This window comes from Buteo buteo, chromosome 5 (genome assembly GCF_964188355.1).
Source record: "Buteo buteo chromosome 5, bButBut1.hap1.1, whole genome shotgun sequence".
NCBI lineage: Eukaryota > Metazoa > Chordata > Aves > Accipitriformes > Accipitridae > Buteo > Buteo buteo.
The window spans coordinates 8731539-8750877 of NC_134175.1; the positions used below are offsets into that span (position 1 = coordinate 8731539).

Sequence of the window (19339 nt, forward strand, 5' to 3'; positions counted from 1 at the left end):
AGACAGTGCTCTTGGTTGAACTCAGTCCATAAACTGCATGCAGAATCCCCATTGCACTGAGCACAAAGCACAACCGCAAGCAAACCGAGACATAATCCTTCTGAGGGCAGGGGTCTCACTGGAAACCAACACGCTTTTTTCAGTCAGCAGCATTTAAAGTTGTTAGCTGCAGAAGGGTTTTGTTATTTATCAACTTCAGTATGGTGTGATGTCTTCTTGACTCTTGGGTTATGAAGACAAAGAAATATACATGTGGTACTTAGCACGTTGACAATAAGTGGTCTTCTCTTGTTTTTGATGGGAGTTTTTCTTCTAAAACATTTAATTAACCACAGCTACAAGGACTTAAGAGTTGGCATGAATTCCTACCCTCTCCTCCTCTTGACAAGTAGTCAATGGCATTAAAACAAGCTTTCCCTGCCTGATAGCCTGTAGTACTCAAATACTCAACTAATGGTGCATGCCAGGCATGAACATATATAATTTAATTTTTCTTTAATTTCTCTCATTTCTTCAGCTGAGACCCAGATGAGCAACTTGAAATAGTACATTCAGAGAAAGGCATCTCAGGCATTCAAAAGACCTTTTGCCTTTCCGCTTCCAAGAACTTAGCTTTGTTGGCATGAAACTGTCTTTACCAGCTGGGTGTTTCTGAACGTCTTTGCATTTCAAATGGCATCAATGATCTGGCCATGTCATGGTTTGGATGCTGAAAAGAGATTCCTCAGGACTGAAAGAGATGGTGAAGAGGTAGCAAAAGAGTTGCATCACCTTTTGCTGACAGCAGCTACAAAAAAGGTCTTTCTTACAAGCCCAGCTAACACATTGTTCAGCTCTTCCAGTCTCCCAAATCAAGTGTCATCTCAAATCATCTTCAAAAATCAAAAGATACAAATATTCTGCATTTTGAGACATGTACAAGTCCTGCATTCTTTTTTCTCCCAGGAAACAGTTCTATTAATGTTTTCAAACCATCCTAACACACATAGTGATGTAACGTAACTTCCTTTTCAATCATTTAGAATCAACTATTCACTCACAGGTTCAAGTCCACTCCTAACGTTTTCTGTTTAAATGTTACATTCACCTGGTGTGTCTTTACTATTCCCTACCATCATCCACCTGCAAATGGGTTTAAATTCCATTAATCTGTGTATCTTGAGGAAATGTGGTCTCCAAACCTCTACCTACTTTGATAATGTCATGTGTTCAGGTTCTTTCAAACCTACAAATAAATGCGCAACTTACTGTTTTTCTAACTTTTCCGAGGCATAATATTGAACAATTTCTTTTTTGTCAATTTGAACCAATTCCCAACAGGCTCCCAAACTGATCTGAGTTTGTTCATGCCCACCTGGCTCTTTGGTAAAACTCTAAGCAGCAGTGCAGGCAGCTGAGGATCCCAGGCTTGGGAAGACAATGCAGCTTTCATTTATGTTCATTACAAAACTGGCAAAAATATTTTCCTTTTTGAGTGGCTGAGATGTCACAAAGTCAGAGCAGGAAGTCCCCATAGAAAGTTGAAAATAAGACAACCACTGCAGCGCTGTGCAATGTTTAATTACACTTAGGCGTGAAAGGTAAGACTTAGCCTCTCTGTAAAGATAAAGCTCAGTTTTTAGCTTAAAATCGCTATTAATTTCCTTCAATCTTAGAACCAGGACAATTCTCAGAAGGGATGTACCAGTTAAGGATGATCACTTACTGTTTTTTTCTCTCTTTTAGCTGGTGGAGGCTGCTGCTGCTGTGTAGGCACTATGATGGGTGCTGACTGATACACTGGCTGACTTGGGTAAAAAGGTGCTCCTGGGAGAGGACAAGAAGACAGAAACAAGAGTGAAAAATTCAGTTCATCTGTTAATGAAACAAAAGCAAGTACAAGAGGTAAAACTGGCCACCTACTCCTCCCTCCCTTCAAAAACCAGAACTTCTAACATCCAGCTAGTCACCTGTCCGTGTTTTGCTCTTCCCCACTTCCACTAAAACAGAAGTTGCTACTCCATCAAGACAAGCCATTAAGTCACTACTTCGTTTTTTTCTGCTCATGGAGGAAAAAAATGATCACGTGCATCCATTTCAGAGAGGCTGTTGAAATCACCAAGGCATGAAAAGATAAGTGGCCCATCCTTGGACTCCTTTGACAGACAAACAGGTGGGTTTGTTGTTTGGGGGGGTTTTGTCTTTGTAGAGAAATTCAGTCAAACCATTACAAAGAATTTGCAAGGTCAACTGCAACCTATTTTGAAGCATAGCCAGAAAATTTAATTACAAGCAATGTTCTTGTCATGCTGCAACACAAAAAAGCATGACCATGGTTATTATTGCAAAATTATACCACGTTGTGGATTACATTCATAATATCCAATATAGTTTCATTATGTTTTTCTTTATGGAATAAGACTGGCTCAAAATGACTGAGTGCTTTAAAAACGTGCCAGACATACATAAAGGTGGCATAGTAGAGCTGTCTTCTGTCTGTGGATCAGATTATCAAGTGAGTTTGTAAGATGGTGCTGGGTTTCTTCCCTTCTAGGCATGGATACTGGGTGGACTGCCTGCTTGCACTTGCATCTGGAGCAATGTGATTTATTCTTCAACTGAACTAACCTTTAAATGGGAATGAAAATCTGTATTGTGCATCTGTAACCAAAACGGGAGGTTATTACTATCTCAAGCAAATGGTGAAATCCAAGAAAGCAAACAAAGCCAGCCCAGTACAATCTGATTTGCAACTTCAAAGGACACATTCCTCAAACTGAGAGCTGGAAAGCAAAAGCTCAGAGCAGGCTCCCTGTCTGCAAGCTTGGAACAAGAACTTTTCGCTGCTGAAATAGCAGGCAGGTAGCTGAAAGCAGAGAGCATTGCACGGCACCACCATCAAGCTGCTAAAAGCTCAGCCTGCTATATTCACTCTCGGATGCTGCAATTAAGGTGGCCTAAATGACTCAATAAACTTTTCATTTTGAACTTCACAGTAAGCAGTGTGACTTCAGATCTGGCCTCAGGGCACAAAAGTCTCCGTCAGCATCCCCATGGCTTGGGAAGCGAGAGTCCTCCTGCCTCTCTCCTTAAAAACAGTGATGAAGCCTCAAACTCTTCCAACTAATGCTTTGGCCAAGCCGGTCAGGTGTACAACATGAGTTCAGATAATGTGAGAGGACAGGAGCAAGCCTGGGAGCCCTGCAATGTGTTAATTATCCTGATTTCTAGTTTCCTAGAAACCAGATCTAATCAGATTGCCTGTAATGTGATCCCTGCCAGAGAGCGAGCTACAGCATAACTCAAGGAAGGGCTCTTCCTTTATGAAAAATACTTTTAAAAAAGCAAATCCCAAAAAGCAAGAGTAACTTCTGGGAAGAAATACAGCTTCTGTGGCAAGAAACCAAGTGCATTTTTCAGTGCAACGCTCTTCGCTCTTCACCCTGCCTTTTGATCCTTTCCAGTTCAGTGGCACCCAAGTTTTATTCTCCCTCCTTTCCATTCATCATTTCAACGTCTTTCCCAGGGTAGAATGGAAACTCACTGATATAAGAGAGAACGATTAATTGCAAAACTGAGACAGTTAAAAAAAATGCACTGTCCATCTTCACAAGTTTTGTCTTCTGCAGTATTTTCCCTTATCACCTTCTTTACAGCCTGTCAAACTGCAATGATGTGATGTCTAGCAGCCACACTGGCTACGAAGTCCCGAGGTTATGGGAAGGGCCACTGCCAGCAGCATTATCCATGCCTGTATTGAAAATTCAGTTGTCTCCCAATGCCATGAGCAGCACCTGGTGAGAGACTGAACATTTCCAGTCCCTATATAAATAGCAAGGAAGCAACGGGAGGGAAACGTGGATGAGTACAGGCAAACCTGTAATCATCCTCTTTCTTGGCTAAACCTCCTCTGCCTGGAAAACATTCTGCGTGACAGAGGGCTCCAGGTTCACCCACTGATGTTCCGCAGACACAGCAACCTAAAAACAAGCTGGGACTGAAAGATTACAAGCCTCTGTGCAAGAAACCAGGCACTTTCAGGAGTGGAAAGGAACCGGAAGGGAACCTTTTCCAAATTACAGAAGTGAAGACAGACAAATGGCATTAAGCGAGCAGAAAATAAGAAAGCAGACCTGTAACAGCAGAAAAAATGGGTAATTTCCTCATTTAGAGGATCAGATTTAAAGAACAATTGCAATATTTCTTCTCTTTATTTTTTCTAGGATAAGCAAACAGGAACTAGCTGCCTTGTAATTGCTCTCTCCTTTTATTCAGAAATTGCATAACCAGGTTTGAAGGCTTCATGGCAACCTTTCAAAGTAGTCCCATTAGATCGCTATACACTAAATAAATAAAAAAAAGAAAGAAGGAGGGGGGAAAGAAAAAAAAAAAAAAAAAAGAGTCCAGACCTTTTAAAATTATAAGTAGGGAAGCAACTGGGGCTTTTCTCCCCTTTAAAAGGGATGTGTATTTATGAAGAGCAAACGTGCAATTCTGCCCATGGTACAGGGTTGTCATTGTTCAGCCTGGAAGGTAATCATTCACTTCTAACACTCTGAAATACCAACAGCTAAAGCCACATGGAAAGTTGACAGTATCTCTGCCCCCAACAGATTACAGAATGTGCATGGGCAGGTAGCAATCAGACTGAACAAAATACCTCAAATTCGCTATCAATAGGTGAAGACCCTTAAAAAAACCCCTACCCATACAACATGGTGATGACTAGAATCATCCTGATGGATTTTAAAATGTTCCCATAAATAAGGAAGGTAAGGTAAATTTAAAAAAAAAAGTGATATACATGACTGCAAGACACCTAATTCTGCATCTCATTCAAATACAGCTTGCAGGAGCTGATTTGTTTTAACTATCAAAATAGAGATCCCACAGAAAAACTTAGAGGAGACTGTGATGTAAGTATGATATATATTGTACATGACAACACATTGGAAATTATTAAGAAAGGACTTAATTACTTTTATGTAAAAGATGACTGCCATGAGAAGAGGTGTCATGGGACAGCAAAGGACAGTCACCCACTGTTACATGTGATCTGCAAACTGGGACCCAAGTGAGGTAGTTGTGAAGTCCTGGAGGAGTCAAGGACCAGTGAGATGCAGACAGAAGGGATGCCCAGCACTGGACATGCAGCCTCTGAATTATTAGGTACAGCTTTGAAGCTCAGTACCTGAGGGAGTCAATCAAGTATACTGAATATGGTGTGCCAAACAACCACAGCACACACAATGATGTTGGGCTGTCTCCCAAGCCTTTTGCTTGAGAAAAGGTGAGATCAGGAGTTGCCCATTAAAAGGGCAAATTTCAGCCGGTGCATGGGTTACAAACTCTTCGACTAGACTAACTTGATCTTTGCAGCATAAGACTGGTGAATCAAACCACATGGCTTGTTCTTTTCCCTCACTAAACACCAAACAAGGAACACAGGGATAAGAAATGTTAACTGCTGTATTGCTGTGAACATATTCAGGGCACAGCTCAATGGAAACCAGGGCTGCCAGATGTATTCACAATACATTAATAAATAATAATGATTGAGCAGGGAATAACAAATAGCCACCATTCTTGTTCACGTGTGATTATGGGTAGTTCTCTGAGTTGCAGCCTTTCCTTAAGAACTCATACAAACAATACTCTGTTATTGTGAATTTTTCAGGAGTGAATAATAAGGGCTGTGACACAACCAAATTGAGCAGCTACTTGAAGTTCAAACAAATGCTAATCCATTTCACTATTATAAATCTTCAGCTTGACAACAGAAAAACACACCCAGGAAATACTTTATAAGAAATCTCCAAGCAGAACCTACCATAGGCATTGGGGAATTCTCCAGGACCTGGTCCTGGATAAAAGGGTCCTGGTCCTGGCGGCTGAACGGGATACTGCTGTGGGGGCCCAACATATGGAGGGCCACTGTGACGATACTAGGAGGGAAAAAAAAATAACCATCAGTTTACAAGGAGTTGGGCATCTTCATGCTGTTGCATACAGAGCCTGTAATCGAGCCCCCCAAATCAACAGCAATGGGATTATCAAACTGATTAATGATAGATTCAGAAATGTTACTGTCAAAAAAAAAAAAAAAAAAAAAAAAAAAGGAGGTAAGGCATGTCATCTAAAGACACAACAGGGAGGACATGAGAGCTGAAGTAGAAAACAGTCACTCCCCTGATTTCAGCAATATTGTGTTTTTAAGAGGCCCAAGGTTTTAGAGTAATTGTAGATCTATTAAGTCAATTTAGATACATTTATCGCACTAAACATTTTCCAAGAGCTTAGTTTTTCACACCGTTTTTGAGGGGGACCTCAAAAACTAGAAAGGTAATTTATTCCTACTGCCTCCATGCACAGAACAAATACTTCATACAGAAAAAGGGCAAAGGCTACATATGCAACTACCAGCTTAATTTCAACACCACCACCCCAGTCTGCGGCAGGTCTTGAGAAAATCCAGATGGAGCAAATGTTTTGCTGTTCCTTAGGTGCCTGGACAATGTATTTTTACCTGTGGTATACAGTACTGAGGGCCCTGAGGCATCGGGTAGGGCATTGGAAGATGATTAACCATCATGATGTGCTGGTTGGTTTGATATACCGCAGTTGGCGTTTGCGCACCAGGACGGATGGAAGGGCTGCTGTTCTGGATGGTAGCTCTTGGAGGCTGTATCTGAGGCCTCTGAAAAAACTAGGGCAGGGAAGAGAGAAAGGAGGGAGAGAGGAGAGAAAACAAAGAACTGGTTAGACTTTCTGGGAGAGAATTTGAAATATCAATATAATACAACATTATAATTATAATATTGCTTTCAAAGGGTTGCCACGCATTCAGAAAACTGCAGGACAATTTCTGTTTATCTGTAAATAGCAAGATCATGCTATAGCCTTCTATTTTACAAGGTATAAGAAGGTAAGAAACTTTAAATTCCAATAATTATTAGTTTGTATCTACTGAATTATACACTTCAACTTTCAGAGCGAACGTTAGAAAAATGATTTTTGTCAAACATACTTTTTATAAGGTGGGTTGACTGCCAAAAAAGCCACCTTTATAAATATCCTAGGGAAATAAAAGATCAAGGCAACTGTTCCAATATACCTCCAGAACAGCTAAAAAGCCGGATTTTTACAAAGGCCACGGGTGCCTTATGCCTATCCTTTGTACAAATTGAGCTGGGTGACCTGTCTTGCCTTCCGTTTTCAGAAAGGTGGCAACTTCCTCCAGGGTGGCACCAAACTCTTCTACCATGTTTGCATGAAGTGATGCCCCACGCAGATGGACCAGGTCCAGGAAACCAAGCAACCCACTGGTACACGCTCCATTCTCAACCCTTATGCGCTGGGAAAGGCATCAGCATCCACGGTATGGAGCATTCATGGCACTGGAAGACCTCGCTCTGGAGTCTTTGCAATCTTGAAACTCAGTCGGTAAGATATGCATCAGACATTAATGCATTCACTAACAGAGTAATGATAGAAGTGATAGAGACACTTATGCCATGCAGAACCAGGAGTTAAAATTACCTGTATAGGTCTGAATCCTCCCTTCAATAACGAAGCAAGAAAGCAGCAGGAAACAGAAAGAAAGCCAATGGAACAGCTTACAGATCAATAGGAAGGAATAGGATATAACATGCACCCTAATTGCACACAATTCCATTCATCTTTCCATCCTGCTTTGACTAATCTCTTATAGAAACAGCAAGAAAAAGACACTGGACTGGTACCAAGGACTCTTCTACCAGAATCCTAAGGCAGGGGTCAGAAACTCTTTTAGAAAAGTTTTATATGGAAGTATAAAAGTTTAAAAAAAGAAAAAAACCCAACCAAACCATGATTAACTGCAGGAAATACGATACTACAGGAAGACTTTGTTTACTCTGTTCCTAAAACATCAAACATTTTTCTTTTCTGGTCTCTTTCAGTGATACAGAGATAGTAGATAAAGCAGAAACCCTTGCTCAAATCATGGATTTGGTTTCCACTTCTGCACCAAGACTGGAAGGATAAGAAATGCCACATATTTAATTGTTAAGCAAAAAAATAATAATAACTAGGTCATCATACATCACATCGAAGACTGCTGGCTGATGAAGTGCATTGATGTAAATAGTTTGTGAGCAACTATATCATGAACAGTGAGAAGAAAAGAGAGTGGTAACCACTAAGGAATGAAGGAATGAGCTGGGCTTATCTGCCTTGGCATTCGGGAAGAATGGGGTAGGGCAGAAGGAAGCTGTGGTGTCTTTATACTTGACATGACAACGAGCTTAAAATGGTCATTCTGGTGCTGCTGAAGACTTTATGACACTAAGTTATTCCCCATAGCAAATGGTTTCTCCAGGAAAGCCACGGATGACTCCCTGTCTCGGAAATCCAGATACCATTAAGATGAGTGCAATGCTTTTATGTCCAATCCTGTTAATCTGAATGAAGAATTGTCACCGGCACACTGTAAGCATGACCTGAACCAGGAGAAGGCAACTATCTGGGTAGAAAGTTTAGTAGCAAGGGTGCAGAAAAAAAACAAGAAGAGCAACACATTACCATGCTTCCACATTAATAAAAACTGTGCAGCTGTCTAAATGTGGGGGAACTACACGAGTGTTGCATGAACCAAGGGCATATGATGAATTTATGGTGAGAATTACTAGAGTCTGCAATTTTCCAGTATCAAAAGACACCAAAAAGTACAAAGGCCTTTCTTCTTTCACTTCAAATTACTGAATAATGACTATTTCTAACCTGTTAGCAGGTTACAGCAGAAATGTCTCCAGAGTGGGGTGGGGGTACAAGTCAATAGCCACCACGATTCTGTATTTATGCAGAGTGAAAATGGGCTGGAGGTTGAAGCGAGACCTGCCTCTCTACTGACAGTAACTACATTCACAGGGCAGCAAGAAAAGCCTCCACTGCAAGAGATGGGAGTCCTCCACCGGTGCAAGCTGCAGACATGAACCCTGCTCCTCAAGTTTCTCCTGTACCTACGAAACCTGCTACTAACACCACTGAAACCATTGAGGAAAAACTTACAGCAACAGAAACTCCTTGTCTATGGGTAGCTTTTCGTTTCCATCACTGGCAACTGGTGCCTAAAAGATCATGAGATGTTATCTGTTGGGGTGATACACTGAAGAAACTCCATTTCATGAAACACAAGCCTGCTCTCTCTCCTGCTGTAGCAGAAGGCAGGCAAGCACGCTCTGTGCGCCAAAATAAGTGGTGCGTTGCACAGGCTTGCTCTTCCATCAAACATTAAACACCACCATGGTGGTGCTAAGAAGGAGGACCTCTGACGATGAAACTCTATGTTAAAAAAACCCAGCCTCTCAAAAAAACTCTATACTGCCCACACTATCGCAGAGGTAGCTCAAATTCAAAGATGGAGGAAAAAAAGGAGAAATTCATTACTAGTAGGAAGACAGACACAGCAAGAAGAAAAGCAGATCCATTATTCCAAGCAACAAGACCATCAGAAGCTTTTGCAGGTGCCAAACAGAGATCTCCCTGGCAAAGTCTGAATTAGTTTTAGCTACGCCACTTCCTGTAAGTAAAACTAAAATCCTCAAGGAAATCCGGTATCATCAGAGCACTGTGTATCAGATTTGTATGTGGGTTTTACTGTTCAAAGCAAGTATCATCTGGTTGGCAAACTGTTTTCTGCTCCATGCTTGCTCCTGTCCCTCCAAAGCTAAGCTAGCAATATTCAAAGTCATTCTTAGAAATGTTTCACTATTCTGACTTGATTTGTTAAAAAATTCATCTTGCAAGGTCAAACAGATGCCTGCACAGACAACATTTTCAAGTAATGCTAATGATGTCCCATTGGAGGACACCAGGAGATTAAAATCTGATATATCTTGTCTCTATTTCTTCTAATAAATGCAGGATTTGGAGTGGAGCACATACAGGACCCACACAGGACCAGAATGAAGGTACCCTGGGCCGCAGCAAGGCTTCTGATAGAAATCCTGTGTTAAATCAACCCTTCCTTGACTGCTTCCTCCAAAAATTAACATTAAGTCCTGCTATGTCCAACAATGGTTAAATTACGGTGAAACATGCTACACAGTCATTCAGCAACCAGTGAGGACCTGAGCCATGGTCCTCAAGTCACAGTACCATCCATTATCTATTCACCTCTGTTAGGGAGGGATTTCTTTGATTATCTTGGAGTCAGTACTACTGGGCAATATAGTCTGCTAACTTTTTCCTCCTATTGTTGCTCCCCAATATACTTACAGAAGAGTACAACTAAACCCCTCTCAGGCATTGCTTTTATCAGCTGCCTCAAGCTCAAGTCTTTTAGCCTGCTTGTTCAATAAGCTCTCATCATCTCAGCAGCCCTTCATCTACCTGCTCAAGGAATTTTCTGGAAAATAAAAAAGTAGAGCTGTGCACACGCTCCAGACAGGGTTTCCCCAGTACTTCCCAATACAGCAGTAATAACTCCCTACCTCAGCTGGAAATAACTTTCCTGGTTTACCTAAAGATTGCATTGCACAGGTGGTTTCAGCTGATGAGCTCCTATTTTATAGAATAAATATTTCTCCTTGGCACTGAAGTATGAGGGCTTGCACCTTGCAATGCTGAATTATGCCTCATTTCCATCACGCTGGTCCTCCTTGCACAGCATCCAGCATCCCTGTGCTAACCACATTTTCTAGCTTTGTACTCACCGTTTGCTGCAGACACATGCCTGCTAATTGTGCCAGAGTAATTAACACTAATATTAAGGAAATCCACTACTAACCTCCTGCCTACCTCTCTCAGCACTACTCTGCCCTTTACTTCTTAGTCACTCCTCATATATACATGCCCTGATATCCTTTTATTAACCATCATCACCTCCTGCTTAATTTTCTTCCCACATGACCCTGTGTCAAAAAGTCTGTTGAAGGCCAACCAGATAAGAGGCTGTCATCTAGAAAAATCAATGATCAAACAGAACACCAGAACTCCTTCTGGCAAACCACCACTGCATTTTAATTGATTTTCTATTTACTCTGTATTTCTAAGCCATCACTTCCAGTGAAATGTCTGTGGAACACTCCCTCCCTACTCTAAAAGCTTCACTGAAAAATAAAATTGTGGTAAGAGGACCGAAAACAAATCTATGCTAAGCTTAGCCCATCAAACACAATGTGGATAGGCACCCATCTATTTTTTTCTAGATTGGATCAAGAGTGGCAGTTGTGACGGGTCCACAAAGCCCTGCAGAAGGTTGTGGAAAAAGGAAGCAAAAGGAAAGTTCAACAAGTTATCATCAACGTTATCAAATCAAATTGCATAACCAAGCTCTCCACTTCAATTAAGCTTCTCATACCCTGAGACAGCTCTGTTATTAATTTTTAGTCTTTTTGGTCTGACCAGGAAGGCTGGTGGGATAACCTGACGCTGACCTGGAAGAGGGAGGAGGCAGCATCTGCACATGCAATACAGCAGGAACCACGTTTACTTGCAGGTGAAAGCTGGCACATTATATTTGATCTTTCAAACTTCAACACAGGCACCAGGGCTCAGCTGAGGAGTTGCAGCCTTGAGACCTAAAGATCTGGTGCCAGAAGCAGGAGCTGAAACAGAACGTCCACAGGTCCACATCTTGCTTCCCCAGTGGCCACCAGCAACCCTATAGCAGCCCTTTGGGCACTTCCCTCCCCACCTCAGACTTTCCCAGTTTTATTATTTACTAAATGATAAAACAGGGGAGGGGGGACGGGGGGGATGGGGACAACAACGGGACGGGACACCATGTTTTTGTGCCAGCCACGGGCTTTAGAACTGGTAGCTCATTTATACGCTCATGGATGAAGGCAGAGAAGTAACTATGGCAGACATTTCTGATTGCTTTCTAACTCGAGATACTTAAAAAAGCTATGAAATGCTTAGTCTTGAGTCAGCTCAGGGAGTAAATTCCTGACCTCTCCAAATCACAAGGCTTTTTAACAACAGTACACGGCCAAACCCAGTTTTCTGTTGTATAAGCTATACCCAAAAGAACTCGAGTAACCCCAAGCTAAAACTGGAACAAACTACAACAGCAACCTCAAACTAAATTAGTCTGCCATAACCAGTAAACTAATCTCAAATACAACTATAGTCAGAAAGGGAACTATGACATTTCAGTTTATATTTGTTCTTATTTCTGTTTTTAATTACACTGGCCTCTTCTGAGCATCCATTTTAAAATAACCCATATGGTCCTGAAGTCACTTCTGAAATTAGGGGTTATTCTACATTTTGGACTTCAGATTAGAAGAAAACTGCTATTTTCAATTGTGCTTCATGAGGATCAGAAGCAACAAAATGACTCAAGAGCCTAACTTAGAAAGAAAAAAAGGGATGCTCTCTGCATAGTGTGGGAAACAGAGCAGCAAGCCCAGGCAGGGTAGTAGCCAAGTCCGCTAGAGCATTTCAAGAAAAACACAAGTTGACAGTATATTTAAAAATACTGCCACAAAACACTCTGTAGGGCCCACTTTCTTTCTCCTATAAAATGAGACTTTTCAGTGGTTTCTCAGGTAGCTGTGTTCATGGAACCAAGGATTAGTGATACACATTTAGCTTTTAATCAGAACCACTGCAGCTATTTTCATTTGCCTTCAGCCACTATTTACTTAGCATAGCACCCTAAATCTCATTCTAGTATTTTCTCTCATACAGACTTTGATCACACTTTCTATAGCATCAACTGGCTTGGAGCTACCAAGGCAGGCATTCCCATCAGAAAATAAATTGCTTACAGAGTTGCAAGTCAACTTCAGGTGCTTAAATCATGCTAATTTGATTACTTTAAAGACCTAATAATTACAGGAAATAACATTAAAGAATAATCCATTATTTGACTGAAAAAAGACACAGAATCAATACAAGGCATATGTTAATAAAATCACACTGGGATTGACACAGGAATCGTTGCAAACAACATCTTGCTGCCGCTTTCTTAGAAGAGCACATTGTATTGTTGCAACAAATATTAACACCGCTACGGTCAATCTATTTATTTAGTACCTTTTAGGTTACAAAATCTCTGTCTCGAAGCCTACTGCATATGTTACACAACTTAAGCATGTCAGAAGCTTCCCATGTGAGAATAATTATTTATGTTGGTTTCAAGCACCCTCCAAGTCTTGGGTTTGGGATGAGCTCGCTTCAACAGCCGTGACCCTCCTACACAGGTCAGTGGCAAAAATCCCTCTCTCCATCCCCAATCCGCGCCACGGGCAGAGCCTTTTGGATTAAAAGAAATAAACAGCTCATCTATAGCCCAGGTTTCTCTGTACCTGTCCTGATCCAGTGCATGACATATAACTGGGAGTAAAGCCTGAAATGTTTTTCTAACAGTGACAGCTTCTCTCGGATAATTATAAGCAGACTTCAAATATAACAGAGTGAAAAATCTAAGTGCAACACAGTTAAATATGTAGTGATAAAACTGGGAAAACACTTGAAAATTACAAGTTTTAACCTGCAGGCGGGGTCATAACTGGGTCCAAAAGAAAGTTTTAAATCAAGTTATGACAGATTGGTGGTAGAGTCATACCAGTAAAGCCACCAAGTGCTGAAAGCATCTCCTCCAAGGCTGTGCTGCCTCGAGACTCATGGTCCAAAATCTGCTCACAGTGAGCTCAGTAATTTTTATAAAAATATTAAATTATATATACAGTGTGAGCCATTTGCCTTAGTAATGACCTATGAAAGAACTAAGGAGTTTCTGAACAGCGATGCACTTTCAGTATTGCGTAATATAAACAGAGACCTGAAGTTAAGGTCAAGAACAGAAGTATCTAAACAAGATACTAATTCCATCGTTCCCTACGTTGCCCAGTCATTCTGCAAACATTCCTCCACCGCCGCCTGTCAATGCAATCCCTTGCCACGCACAAAAATAATTTCTCTCTCTCTCTCTTTCTCTCTCTCGACATTTGCCTGCGAGCAAACAAGTGCAAATGCCTCATTCTACTTTTTAAGCCTTTTTTTTGTCCTGCTCTGGAAGGATGCCTGCCTCCATGCTGCTCTCTGAGGTGGAAGGAACAAGTATTATCAGCTTTTTGGGGTGTCTGTGCCCACTTAACACACTTACCTGCTCTCCTGAGACAGTACTTTCCCAAAGGTGCTCATCTCTACAGTATTAAACTGCTCAGACTAACAGGAGCGAAGTGAGAACAAAGTAATTCTCCTGGAACAAACCTTCCACGACTTAAGCCCCTGTCCCGACATCGCTGGAGTTAATGGGATTATTTTTTTCTTCCTTATTAACTTGGTGGAAACAGCCTGTTCCTTCCAAGCCAAGAGTGACACGGAAACAACCAAATCTGGGAGAGCTTTCCTGCATTTGCCATGCCTCTCCTCCTCTTTTCCACCCATCAGTACCACATCTGTCCCCTCAAAAGCTACAAGAAGCAGCAAAATCAGTCCCCAGGGAAAAAGGGATTTGGCAAAGATGAATTTAGGAGTTGATAGAAAAGACAACTTTGGACACATTGGCTAAGACAGAAGGGACCTGTGCATCTCTCCTGACGCTGAAGAGGTCCTTTTGGTATTTCTGCCACCCCAATAAGTGCTGCCCATGAGTTTCACGAGTCAGACCTGCTCCTAATTTTCATTCTTCTTAAGTCATGCAACAGGAATACTACAAAGATTCCTACATGTTTGGCTTTCATAGGGTGAGTAAAAACAACATTAAGCAATGTAATGATAACAGATAATCAGGCGTATCACACAAGAAATGTATGAATTGGAAAGTCGTTTGCCTTGCTCTGAGTTTGAAAAGTAGGATTTTCTCAGGGATGCGAAAGCCCGGTTCTCGTTGACATCTTCAGCTCAGGCAACATAATCCACCGACTAGTTTAGGAAATATTCAGCAAACTTTCTAGAGACTTGAAAAGGCAAGCATATTTCACGAATACCTGGCAATGATCTCTACAGGTTCTCCTTTCCTACAGAAATGGCGTTAAGTGGTATGGTTAATGAGTGCAGTGACACCAACTGAGAATTAAAAGTGTTACTCCGTGTTGCAGGCAGCTTGTTAGCAGGGTTATGCATGTGCTAGTATCTACTAACGGGGCTGGGTTTCCAAAGCGAGCCTTCGTTTTAAGTTAGTGGGTGAACCACCTCCAACCACCCGCCTCCCCCAGCCAATTAGTTTAGGATGATAATGAAGGGGCAGGGTACTGTACCTGGTGATGGGCAGGTCGAGGCCCCGCTGCAAACTGAGGAAAGGCGGGAGAAACAAACACAAAAGGAAAGGCACAAAGAGTCAGAAACACCACAACGAAACCAAAATGTCACACTCTATGCAAAATAAACCCACGAGAAAAAAAAAAAACCACAAAACAGTCAAAAGCTTTGCTGCAGGACAGTGACAGACAGGTACTGAGATATAACAAGTGAACACCGCTAAGGGGGGAAGTGTGCTGCTTGAGAGCTGGGAGATAAACAGCCAAAGCTGCTAGTTATTTTAAAGGCACTGTAGTGTGTGAATGCAGGCATTCTTTATCCTGCCTGGGGAAAAAAAAAACAACAAAAACAAACCAAAAAACAACTTAAAACAAGCAGCAGTGGAGATTTTAAACTGTTTCAAGGTGGAGGAAAATGGTTAAAGCAGCTGGACTCAGAGTCATTCCAAATATTTGGTGGGAGCGGAGGATGGAGACTCATGGCCTGAGAGCAGTTAAGAGCCAGGTAGGCACAGCTAGTGTCCTGCTGGCCAGGGGGCAGCGGGAAATTCCCTGCAAGGCAAAGATCCACAATTCTTTGCACATACACACAGTGCAATTTTGTTTTCAGCCTTTTTTTCCCACAACTATCACAATATAACCCTCCTTAATGAGTCGGATTTGTCACCCCCATCTGAAACCAAAGGAGACAGGTTAACCCGTGATGTCCCCGGGGGGCTGAAGGCATCAGTGGTAGAGCTTGGATGGAGTACAGGAGGTCCTGGTTCCCAGCCCTGAGCTCAGGTTACTAAATCACTTCCCACCCACTTGGGTTACACATGGAGGAAAGTAATCAGAATTTAACATGCTCAGTAAACATTAAAAGCATTTTCCAATAAGTAACTGATTGTTAAAATATAAATAAAAATGAATGCAAGAAATGGAAAATATAAATAAAGATGACAAGGTAGCCTCTTCTAGAAGCCGAGTTAGGTATTTAAACCCTTAATTCTCAGTGTAATCAGCAGAGCTCCACGATGACAGCAGATAAATCTATTGATAATAGCTCCAATAATTAAACGGAGCAAATGAAACTAGATCCCATGATGGCTTTTTACCCACCGCATGCCTCTACTTGTTGCTAGTTGTGATGGCTTAGTGACTTAACACACGTACCGAAGCATAAGCTACTGTCCATGTCTGCTAATTTATACTACAGGGGCTCAGTACGTTTTACTTTCTGCCTGAGAAGAGTGATCAAAACTGGCTACTAATTACTGATTTTCTTATTAAGAATTTTTTTCAGTAAGAAAAAGTAGACTGGGGTTCACTTGCAGCCCTACCTCCCAGCCATTTTAATGCCATCAAACATGAGAAGCAAAGTACAAATATTCACTGGTCCAGCTGATTTTCTCCTTTATAAACATTTTAATCGCCTATATTTAAGATTTCCAAGAACTAGACTACTAATACCAGTGTTTATATATTCCTTCTACCTTCACCTCATCATGATGGATGAAAAGTCATAAAAACCTTCTGAAACTAGAAAATATGCACACATGGACTATTTCTAGTACAAGAGTTTATAAAGAATGACCTGCACTGATTCACCAAATAGAGAGTTTTCCCACCCTTGAAAATTTTCCCTAAGTCTTACAATTAAAGAAAAAAAAAAAAAAAAAAAAGAAAAGCATGATCATCTTGTAAGACTAAAGAGCTAAAATTTCTGTTTCAATAGCAACCACAGGACAGTAGCACTCAAAGACTCTCAGCGTTCTCCCAAGGCTCAGGGTGTGGAGAGGACAGTGGCTCTGTTGATTGGTCCTAGAGCGATGAGAAATGGGCACCTGGATGAGTCTCGAGAGGTGACTGCACTTCAAGTCCTTATCTTCCTAAAGGAAGAACTCCTCAAAACCAGTTCAAACATCTTGTGTTCAAGAAAAGGGAATAAAGCTTACCCTGGAAGGGCTGACACAAGCCTTTCCAGAGGGGCTACACACTCCATGTTACACAACAATGAAAAAAATTAATCAAAAAGACAATGACAGGGTGCAAAAACCTTGTGCTGCTTAATTTCAGGGCCAAAGTACCTCTCTTATCACTGTTCCACAGAAAAGATTCATTCTCACTGTGTTTAAAACAAGAGCTGGAAGCTTACATCTTAAGAAGCTGAAGTATATTCCATGGTGAAAAGTAATATGCGTTACAAGAAAAAAAAAAAAAGAAATAAAACAAAACCTCAAAAGTTAGTGAAAAATACCCTAATCTATTTTGCACTGGTCACCATTGGCTATTGATTTTTTTCATTTTTAATTTTTTGAAATAATTCAGGTTGGCAGGATTTATTCCTATTAGTAGCTGTAAGCAACAGAACAAACTGTAGTCACTGCTGGCTCGGATTAAAAGAGACACTTTGGGTTTTTTTTTTCCTCTGTCCAATGAAGGTAGTAGATAGAAAGGAAAACTTCTTTATGAAACCTGGGTCCAACATTTCTACCACCCACACTCTTTATGGTCCTGCTCTGTGGACAGTGGGGCATGTTCTCTATCTGCTGACGTTGAGCTGGCACATCTCAAGCCTCTCTGAAAATAACCACTTCTGGATCGCTCAAACACGCTCTCCAATCACGTTTTTTTTGGCAGACCTCCTAGAATTGGACAGTTTGTGTTAAAATCACCTGGTGCTCAGGGACTGGCATTGGCAAGAGCTAACAGATAATTTTCAGTAGTGCTGAATGGTTCTGATTTCATTCTCCTTCCCCCAGCTGGAGCTGCACTTTGAAATTCTTGCTATCGGAGTGATGCTACGATGCTAACAGGGAGAAAACATGAAGCCAGTTGGATTGCAAAGGCAGCTGTCCTGGAAGGAACAGAAAAGCCTGAACCATGCAATTGCCAATGGCCCTTGGATGCAGAAACAGGACGGAGGAAGCTCCGGCTGCTTGAGGAAGCAGGGTTAGGATCAACCTCGTTAGTGCAACAGCCTACCTACCCACACCAGCCGCACCAGCTGCGTGACGGACGGGACTGTGCTATGGAAACCTAGGGATGGCAAAGACATCCTGCCACCTTCCTCGTCCCCTCTTCACCCTCCCCTCACCACCAAAAAAAGACAGTTAAAAAATAAATTAAAAAATAGTAATTAAAAAAAGTAAATCAAGCCCAGAACAAAATGCAAGAGTAGTTCAGGACCAGGCTAGTCTTGCATTTGTTTTGGGGTGGGGAGGTGGAATGAGATGTTATGGGTGCGGCTTTTAGTAATGGGGGTGGAGATGGTCACTAGCAGAGCGGATGGCAAAAACTGCATACAGGAGAGTTTAAAAAAAATATAAAAATGGCTGACAACGGCAGACAAATTCTTCCTCAATACCTCCTCAATAATGGGGCCAAAACCCTACAATTTGACACATTTTCCAGCCAAATTTCCTGACAATGTTATCTGTTGAGCGGCAAACCCAAAGCCGCTCTGGTCTCTGTCCTACACCAAGTCAGACCCTCCCAACTGCAATTCAACTTTGGACCTCGCGTCGCCACTTAACCTGGCAGAAACTGCCACGGTAGCTCATGCTTTTAGCAAAGAAGCAAAATCAGTGCATTTCTATAGATCAGCCAACAAAAAAGATGTGGTAAAAAAAAATAATAAAGAAAGAAAGGAAGAAATAAAAACAGTGCCATTGGCACAATTGCCTGCAAGAAGGAGTACAGTTTGTTATATTGCTTACAATGCAGTATTTTATCCAGCCTCTTCCAGCCAGGGACCTGTAAACCGGACTCTGTTCCAAAACCTTCCTCCTCTTCCAGTTGTCTGTGCAATGTATTGGCACTGTTCTGCTGGGCTGTCAAAAAAACTGGTTTAGAGATGCAGCTCTTCAGTCAGGTTTTTGCTCCAGTTCTAACCATATAAACTTACTTGCGCTTTTCAACAATTAAAGATAAAGATGATGATTATACTTACTGAGAAAAGAGGGGGTTTTACCATCAGTATCCCAACGTTACTGATCAGAATGGGGGACTAAGGAGGTAGGGGGGATCCAGTTATAAATTCGCAGCTGTCCACATCATAGAATCTTCATCAAAACTGGCATTAATTGGCTTGTTCATCAACACGGAGGTTAACTGGCCTCCGAACTAACCCTCCTGCAAATCCCCTGGAGTGAAACCTCCAGAAGCAGGGCAAGCGCATCGGT

General features: G+C 41.6%; 1 protein-coding gene across 10 annotated transcripts in view; it reads right to left on the bottom strand.

The window, feature by feature from the left end:
* The window catches only part of EIF4G3 (eukaryotic translation initiation factor 4 gamma 3), a 147392-nt gene that overhangs the window by 57868 nt on the left and 70185 nt on the right, over window positions 1-19339 (bottom strand). For 7 of the 10 annotated variants that reach the window (XR_012650368.1, XM_075027614.1, XM_075027608.1 and 4 more), the window contains exons 5-9: window positions 18875-18988; window positions 15174-15206; window positions 6506-6685; window positions 5810-5924; window positions 1706-1806 (exon numbers count right to left, since the gene is read on the bottom strand). Coding sequence is in view for 9 of the 10 variants with exons in the window: in XM_075027614.1 (XP_074883715.1) it covers window positions 1706-1806; window positions 5810-5924; window positions 6506-6685; window positions 15174-15206; window positions 18875-18988 (543 nt within the window). In the remaining variant the exon portion in view is untranslated. The remainder of the gene's footprint in view (window positions 1-1705; window positions 1807-5809; window positions 5925-6505; window positions 6686-15173; window positions 15207-18874; window positions 18989-19339) is intronic. The other 3 variants (XM_075027610.1, XM_075027612.1, XM_075027611.1) reach the window with 2 other exon arrangements.